Source organism: Falco biarmicus, chromosome 3, assembly GCF_023638135.1.
Source record: "Falco biarmicus isolate bFalBia1 chromosome 3, bFalBia1.pri, whole genome shotgun sequence".
Classification (NCBI taxonomy): Eukaryota; Metazoa; Chordata; class Aves; order Falconiformes; family Falconidae; genus Falco; species Falco biarmicus.
The window spans coordinates 14,560,527-14,569,173 of record NC_079290.1 but is presented as its reverse complement, the minus strand read 5'-3'; the positions used below and the strand labels follow the sequence as shown (position 1 = coordinate 14,569,173).

General features: G+C 56.3%; 1 protein-coding gene across 3 annotated transcripts; it reads right to left on the bottom strand.

Moving 5' to 3' along the window:
- Positions 1–619: 619 nt before the first annotated feature.
- On the bottom strand, positions 620–8,582 carry GFUS (GDP-L-fucose synthase). Of its 3 annotated transcripts, none has more exons than XM_056332483.1 (11): positions 8,466–8,582; positions 7,537–7,698; positions 7,337–7,451; positions 6,990–7,118; positions 6,841–6,914; positions 6,480–6,613; positions 6,241–6,305; positions 5,934–6,000; positions 5,776–5,855; positions 5,473–5,572; positions 620–5,017 (listed from the first exon to the last, which is right to left on the bottom strand). In XM_056332483.1, the coding sequence occupies exons 2-11, from the start codon at positions 7,683–7,685 to the stop codon at positions 4,962–4,964; spliced, it is 969 nt and encodes a 322-aa protein (XP_056188458.1). In that variant the 5' UTR covers positions 7,686–7,698; positions 8,466–8,582; the 3' UTR covers positions 620–4,961. The 3 variants fall into 3 exon arrangements, with proteins under 3 accessions (XP_056188458.1, XP_056188459.1, XP_056188457.1); XM_056332484.1 differs by having other exon boundaries at positions 8,435–8,518; XM_056332482.1 differs by having other exon boundaries at positions 8,330–8,485.
- Positions 8,583–8,647: the final 65 nt, after the last annotated feature.

The following is an 8,647-nucleotide window of genomic DNA, read 5'->3' as shown; positions in this document are numbered from 1 at the left end:
CGGCCTAAGCTTACCTCACTTAGCATATTCATCAAGTTTTAGGGCCTTCACCGAGTTCAGGACAAAAACTTACCTTAGTTAGGGCCTGTGCCAGATTCCTGGACTTCAACTTACCTCTGTTAGGGCCTTTGCCATGTTTTAAGCCTAAACTTATTTCAGTTAGGGCCTGCACTGGGTTTCAGGAACTGAATTTACCTCAGTTGGAGCCTCTGCCAAGTTTTCTGTCCTTTGCTGAGTTTTAGGCCAGAAACTTACCTTATTTAGAGCCATTGCTGGGTTTTAGGGATTAACTAATCTCAGTTAGGGGCTTCAGAGAGATTTAGGGCTTAAATTTACCCCAGTTTGGACCTTTGCCCAGCTTTCAGGCCTTCACCAAGTTTTATTGCCTAAAATTACCTCATTTAAGACCTTTGTCGAGTTTTAGGGCCTACGCTTACTTTAGTTAGGGCCTGTGATGAGTTTCAGGACTTCAACTTACCTCAGATAGAGCCTTTGCTGTGTTTTAAGGCCTAAACTTACCTCAGTTAGGGCCTTCGTCAACAAGTAGGGCCTAAACTGTTTTCACTTAAGGCCTTGTTTTGTCACATGGTGAGGTCGCTAGATAGCACACAGACACCAATAGAGAAAATAACCTTTATTTACTGTTGGTTTCACATTCATACAGAAAAGAAGGCAATACGCACATACAAAAAGGATGAGCCTACAATACCCTGATTCAAGAAATAGAACAGATAAGCAAGGCAATGGACCTAATCATTACTACTCCAGGTTAGCTATAGCGATGAAGGAAGATACATATACCAATTGCCTTAATACATTACTGTCCTCCAGGTCCACAGGTGCTGTGGAGCCCCTCTTGCAGCAAGGATGTGGACAGCCTCTCCTGGCAATGGGGGAGTCCTACACAGGGTGTCCCCTCATAGGCAAGGTCTCTAAAGTCACTGCAAGAGTGTCCAGCATTTGTACTATTGAATAAAAAAGCCCACCTAATTGCAAATGTGGAAACACCTGGTTTCACTCTCCCCTCAGATCCCACCAAAGCCTGGCCAGGGCTCGGGGAGGACCTGAGGGAGTTTCCTTTATCTACTGGATTTTGACCACCTGGTTCCAAACAAGGCCAAACAGCTGGATTCATGGCCTTGGTGACCTGCCTCTAAGCAAGGAAGGATGTGCTATCTCTTCACTCACGATTCCAGTTTATCTTCAGCTTCATCTTTCGCTAAGGATCATACATAGTTCACTAAGGATCATGCCTCTTTCACTCATGATAGAATACTAAATATATATGTATCTCTTCATAACATTCCGTTGGTAGGTTCATCTAAAGGCCAACTTTGGCTGAGGGCCTGTTGCTCAGGCCTCAGTACATCAAGTCTTCACCATTAGAACCTTCAACGAGTTTTAGGGCCTAAACTTACCTCAACTAGCACCTTCACTGGGTTTCAGGAATCTGAATTTCTCCCCCTAACCACGCTAAAACCATACACTGTAATGGCCATAATCCTAGGTAACTTAAATGTCCTAAGCCTACTAACCAACTTAACGCAAAGTATGAAAACTTTCAGGGAAGCCTAAGTAAGGGGAGGGAAGCAGTGTGGAGGGGAAGGGTGTGGGAGAGACTGGAGGAAAGGAGAGCAGAGGAGGGGAGTTGGGGAGGGGTGGTGAGGGCAGGAGAGGGGAGGGGTGGGGAACTGGAGAAGAAAGGAGAGTAGAGGATAGGGGTGGGGAATGGATAGGAGGGCAGGGGAGGAGAGGGATAGAGAGGGAGAGGAAGGAAGGGATGTATGGGGAGGGGAGGGGACGTATGGGGAAGGGAGGAGAGAGGGGAGGTGAGAGGAAAGGAGGAGAGGGGAGGAGAGGAGGCCAGGCGAGGTAGAGAGAGGCGAGGGGAGGGGTGGGGAGGGCAAGAGTGGGGAAGGGAGGGGAGGGGATGTATGGGGAAGGGAGGGGAGAGGGGAGAAGAGGAGAGGGGCAGGGAGGAGCGGGGAGTGGAGAGGAGGGAAGGGGAGAGGAAAGGAGTGCGTGGGAGGGGATGTATGGGGAAGGGAGGAGAGCAGAGAGTAAGAGAGGAGAGGTGAGGGGAACCGATGGGATGGAATGTATGGGGAAGGGAGGGGAGAGGCGAGGGCAGTGTGGAAGGGAGGGGAGGGGATGTAAAGGGAGGGAGGAGGAGAGAGTAGGAGAAGAGAGAGGAGGTGAGAGGAGGTGAGGTGTGAAGATGGGCGGGGAGAGGAGGGGAGGAGAGAGGAGAGTCGAGGAGGGGAGGGGAACAGAGGAGAGGAATTAAAAGGGGAGCAGAGGGGAGGGTAAAGGAGTGTGGAAGGGAGGGGATGGGATGTATGGGGGAGGAGAGAGAAGGAGAGGGGAGAGGCGAGGAGGAGGCGAAGAGAGTAGGAGAGGCCAGGCAAAGTAGTGAGAGAGGAGAAAAGGTGGAGAGAAGGGTGGAGGGAAGGGGTGGGGAAGAGTGTGGAAGGGAGAGGAGGGGATGTACGGGGAAGGGAGGAGGAGGGAGGAGGAGAGGAGGCAAGGGGAAAGGAGTGGTTGAGAGGGGAGGGGATGTATGTGGAAGGGAGGAGAGAGCAGAGGCGGAGAGGCGAGGCTAGGCAGGCAGGGAAGCAGAGGGGAGGGGAACCGAGGAGGGGAGGGGATGCATGGGGAAGGGAGGGGAACCGAGGAGGGGAGGCGGGGAGAGGCGAGGAGGGGAGAAGAGGGGAGGAATTAAGAGGGGGGCAGAGGGGAACCGAGGAGGGGGGAATCGAGGAGGGGAGGGGAGGAGATGGGCGGGGTGTAGAAGGAAGGACGAGAGGGGACGGGAGAGGAGAGGAGAGAGGGGTGTAGAATAGAGGAGACGAGACGAGATGAGACAGGACAGGAGAGCATGAGACAGGACAGGAGAGCGGTGGGGAGGTTATGGGTGGGAATGGGAGGAGAGAAGAGAGAGGAGGGGAAGGCTGCTGGTCTTCATGTGGAGTGGGCTAGGCTGGGCTGCTGGCTCTCAGGAGGAGAGGGGTGGGCTGCTGGCCCGCAGGAGGTGTGGGCAGCACACATCTTGATAGCTTTTTGCCACCTCAACCTAGATCCTTGCTCTATTTCTGCCCAGAGGATGGCGAGGGGAGGCTGGTGAGTGGGCTGCCATCGTGATGGTTACACAGAAGCCACCAAGGCCATGCGACTCTAGTTCTCCTTTTTCCCACCCAGGGAGTGTGAAATGAAGCTGTTGCAGGAGGAGCTAGACAGGAGGGAGATGAGCTGCCTGCAAGGTGAGAGCTGTCTGGGCAGGGGGACATGGGAGAGATGACCATGAGGTGGGAGGTGTAGTGGCTCTAGGACAGGGATCTGAAGCCCCAGCATGTCCCCATCCTATGCTGGGGCATGTTTTACCCCAGAGCATCTCCAAGCTATGCTAGGGTATGTGCAGCATTCCAGGGTGTCCCCACTGTCTACCTAGCAATAGCAGCGCTGGGAATGTGTCACCACCCATGCCATGTTCTTGCAGGGCTCTCATGCCTGGAGCAGCATCTAGTGATGGCAGGGGGCCTCCTTGGCTTAGCAGGGCAGGTGTCACCCATCCCTGGTGGCTGGAGGACAAAGCTAAGCTCGTGTACGGTAAGCCTGAGCTGGGTGGGATGTCCCCAGATTCAGCCAGACCCTGCTCCTGGGGGCCAGCTAGGTCCCCCTGAGGGTCAGGCCCTCTAGGGCTGGGGTGTCCTCGTTGTCAGTGCACCTTTGGGTGCAGGATACCTCATTGGGAGAGGAGCCAGGGCTGGGGATGTGACACACCGGGAGAAATTTTGGGTGGTGGTGTGTGTCCTGCAATGATGGCCAAGGCACAGCCTGTAAGACCTACATGTCATCAGGGGACAAGGGACATCTCCTGCAGGGCTGCAGGATGCCCTGTCTAAACCCCTTCTTCCTCAGCCAGGCGATGCTGGAGCCAGCCATGGGTGGTGGGAAGTGCTGGGAGCCCAAACCCTGCAGCCTGAGCCAGCCTCTAGCCAGCGACATACGAGTACCAACCATAGAGGACATCCCTTCTCCAGGGACATCAGGGGCTGGGGTCACCTCGGGGTGCAGCCAGTGACCCAGCCGTGGGGGGACAGTCCCACTGGGGGCTTCCTGGGGTGCCGACAGGTCTCTCCTCCCTCTGTAGGTCCTTACTGTCCCTATGGTCCCCATGCCAGGGGCTCATTGGGGCTGAGCAGCAATGCTGGAAAGAAGCCATCCATGGGCAGGATTTCTGCCATCTCCACACCACTGGTTAAGCCTCATGCAGCGGCTTGGTCAGGGACTCGTACCTCCGTGTTTGACCCTCTGCCCCCCTCCCAGAGAAGTTTAAAACCCTTTTTTGGCTCTTCTAGATCCTGGCAGAATGGTGCTCAGGACCCTAAGGGTGCGATTTGACATGGATACAGGACTGTGCTGCAGGGTGGATGCTCCTCATCTTATCAGTTTTATGCTATTTTGAAATATTTTAATAAATGCCATATTTACAGCTGGCGCCTTCCTCATTCTGGTCCCCCTGATGCTGGGGCTTTTGGACCATCCCCATGTGCCAAAAGCAACAGCAAATGACCAGCTGCCATTCCTGTGCCAGAGGAACCCTGATCACCTTCCCTTTATTACAGCCTAATTACAGGCAATTAGCAGCATAGCTCATTACAGCTCAGCCAGAACCACCAGACTCTTGGACACAGCCAAGGTGGCTGATAGTGGTGGCTCCAGCTGGCTGCTACTAACTGGTCTGGGGTGTCAGCACCCTTGGGGTGCCCCAGACTTCCTCCCCTGGGCATCCTGTGCCGCTCCCAGCAGTGGGCAAGAATGTGGGGGCTGCTCACTGGGCTCTGGCCCCCTTTTACTTTGGAAATGTGACTGGCACTCCCCCAGCCCAGTCCTCTACCCCAAAAAAAAGGACAACCCTGAGTTGAAGAGGATGATGCCGGTGCCAGTGCTGTGTTGGCCTGTCACTTCCTGGCGTTGGCGTAGTTGGTGTTGAACCAGGCACAGGTCTCCTTCACAGCTGGGGAGGGAGAAGATGGGATGGGTTTTGGGATTGGGAATGCAGTTTGTTCATAGACTCACAGAACGGTTTGGGTTGGAAGGGACCTCTAAAGGTCATCTAGTCCAACCCCCCTGCCATGGGCAGGGACATCTTTAACTAGATCAGGTTGCTCAGAGCCCCATCTAACATGACCTTGAATGTTTTCAGGGATGGGGCATCTACCACCCCTCTAGGCAACTTGATGCAGTGTCTCACCACCTTCAGTATAAAAAATTTCCTTTTATCTAGTTTGAATCTACCCTTTTTTAGTTTAAAACCATTACCCCTTGTCCTATCACTACAAGACCTACTAAAAAGTCAGTCCCCATCTTTCTGAGCCCCCTTTAAGAGCTGAAAGGCTGGACCACCCTGATACCATCAAAGCGAACTGCAGTGGGTAGGACCTCCATGTTTGGTGGAGCCTCCCATCTCACCTTGCCTGAAGGGTGTGAACTGGAAGCTGGGTAGGTAGCGCCGCAGCTTGGCATTGCTGGCCGTCTTCTTGAACTGCCCATCTGCCTTGGTGGTATCAAACTGGGATGGGAAGGATTAAGGGAAACCAAAGGGGAAAGATGGGTCTTGTTCTGCCCCGCTGTGTCCTGGCTGGGGCAGCGGGAGCAATGCTCTGGACCACAGCATCTCCCCCGGAGCCCTGTGGCTGCTGGTGGAAAGTGGGGTCCCCCCCATGCTGTAGCAGCCCTGCAAGCAAGGGGAAGCCAGTCTGTGGTAAAGGATACAACAAGCTCTCCCCTGAAGTCCATGGCCTCCACAATTGCCTCTGCTGCCTCCCTGATGGACACTTCATCTTCTTCTCCCACTATGGAGCAGGACATGATTCTCCCATCCTCTTGAAGAGGCTGGAGGCAGGGTTGTGGCAGGGACGGGCAGTGCTTACCTGACAAAATGATGGGCTCCACCTCATCGTATTCCCGCAGGACCCAAAGGAAGAGCCGGGCCAGGTCCTGTGGAGGGGTAGATGGCTCTTGGGGGGTGGCTGCTGTCCCCCAGCCCTCCCATCACAAGGGGACCCAACCCTGAGGATGGCCAATGCTTCCTGGGACAACCCAGGTGGGCTCAGACCCTGCTGAAATCCAGGCACTGCTCCCCACCCACCCACCCCACCCCACCCCCGGCCCCCTACTCTGCCCTCCCCCAAGCTGTGGGACATGAGTGCTCCCAGAGGTCCCTGAGGCCATGCATACCAGAGAGTAGATGAACTGTCTTCTGGGCTTGCCAGTGCCCCAGACAGTCAGAGCAGAGCCAGTTTCTGCAGGAGGAAGGAAAGTGTGTCTATAAGCACTGGAGCTACCTTCACCCACCCTGGCTACTCTGCAGAACAGCTGATTAAGCAGGCAGGAGGGAAAAAAAACAAACCAACAAAAAAACCCCACAACAACCCAACACTCTCAAAAAAGGCCACAAGAAGTCCTGCTACACTCACGTTTGGCCAGGTAGACCTTGTGGATGAGCCCGGGCAAGACATGCCCATCCTCGATGTTGAAGTTGTCATGTGGCCCAAAGACGTTGGTGGGGATGACAGCGGTGAAGCGGCAGCCATGCTGCTCAAAGTAGCCCCTGGGTGAGAGCAGGGAAGGTGTGGGTGGGCTCACCCCCCTCCAGCACAAAGACGTCTCCAGAAGACTTTGGCTAGTGGCATTTCCATCTGCTGAGCCCAGGTACCTCCCCAGTTCAGTTTAATTCCTGGGAGTCCCAGGGGATTCCCCTTGGCCTGATAACCGGTGGGTGCTCACAGCCTGCAAGAACTCTCCCATGCCTCACCTCCCCTCCTCCCCAACACGCACCTATTCTGGATGTCGATCATCCTCTTGGCATAAGAGTAGCCAAAGTTGGAGCTGTGAGGTGGCCCATTGTGAATCTGGGGATAGGAGAGAAGAGAATTAAGCAGGGCAGGGATGTCTCCTGGGACGTGCCTAGGGACAGAGATGCTCACCATGCTCTCATCAATGGGGTATGTCGTCTTGTCTGGGAAGATGCAGGTGGAGAGGCAGGAGACCACCTTCTGCACCCCTGTCTCGTATGCCGAGTGCAGGACATTGTCGTTGATGAGTATGTTTCTCCTCTGGGGATGGAGAGATTTCTCAGATCTGCAGGGTGGTGGGGACCCCCAAAACCCTGCACCCTATGGGTAATAACTCATTAATAACTCTAGAAACCAGAGGAGCTCTGGTTTGGATTTTGGGAGCAGAGCAAGTTGTGTCCCCATGTCCCAGCTCAGGGAGGGCAGAGTGTTGCAGCATCCACAGGGACCCTGTCAGTACCTGATTCCCAGGTGCTCACCCAAAAATCCAGGTTGTAGCGGATGTTTCTGAAGAGGCCTCCGACCATGGCAGCCAGGTGGATGACATGGGTGGGCTTGTGCTTCTCAAACAGGGCTTTGGTCTCTGTGGTGCTCCTGGGACAGGAAATTTGGGGGTTCAGTGGGGTCAAGAGAGCAGACTGGGGGCTTTCCAAGCAAAAAACCCACAGAGTCAACTCACGTCAAGTCAGCATCTCTGGAGGACACAAAGATCCACTCCTCATCTGGCTGCCCCTCTCCATCAGCCACCACCTTCTCAATGGCTCTTCCCACCAAGCCAGTGCCACCTGTCACCAGGATGCGCTTGCCCACCAGCCCAGCCCCCTCCATTGTGGCCAAAACCCTGTGGGGAGTTGGGGGGGGCTAAGCTGGGGTCACCTTGTGGTGCACCCCACTACAGCCCACCAAGCTCACCCCCTCCGTGGTGTGGGTGCCCATGAGCATCAACCATGAGCATCAGCTACACATCAGGCTGGTGGGCTTTTTTTTTTTTTTGGGGGGGGGGGGGGGAGGTGGGCTTTGATCTGCTTCTGCCAGCAAAAGCAAAAACCCAAGTGGAAGCAGTGTGCTTGGTGGTGACGTGGCCAGGCCAGGGCAGCAGAAACTCATCAGCTGTAGTTGCTAATTAATGGAACTGGCTGGTGGCCCGCGGGCTCCCCGTGCACACGCCGCACCAGGGCTGGGGCCAGACCGTGCCACGCAGCACGGCACTGCCCGGCCTCCCGAAACGGAGGCGCACCCTGACACCCAACCGCCCCGCAGTCCCAGGTCTGCACCCCAAAGCCCCTCTGCACCCAGCTCTGCACCCCGAGCCTCCCCTGCACCCCCCGTCCCAGCTCTGCACCCCACTCCTCCCCGCACCCCCAGTCCCAGCTCTGCACCCCACTCCTCCCTGCACCCAGGCCCCCTCCCGCAGCGCCGACCCCACCCCAACTCCGAGCCTCCCACCGCGGGGGCCCTTACACCCCTCATACCCCCTGCGGCTCTCCCCTCCGTACTGTCCCCCCTCTTTGGGGACACCCCGCTTCTACACCACCCCCCCTCAGCACCCCCGCGTGAGGGGGACTGCCCCCACAAACACTCCAGTGGGCGGGGGGGGTCCACTCTCACACCGGCGCGGGGGTCGGCGCGGCTCGGCTGGCTTCGGCGGCGGCTCGGCTGGCTTCGGCGGCGGCTCGGCTGGCTTCGGCGGCGGCTCGGCTGGCTTCGGCGGTGGCTCGGCTGGCTTCGGCGACGGCTCGGCTGGCTTCGGCGGTGGCTCGGCTGGATTCGGCGCGGCGCGGCGCGGCTCG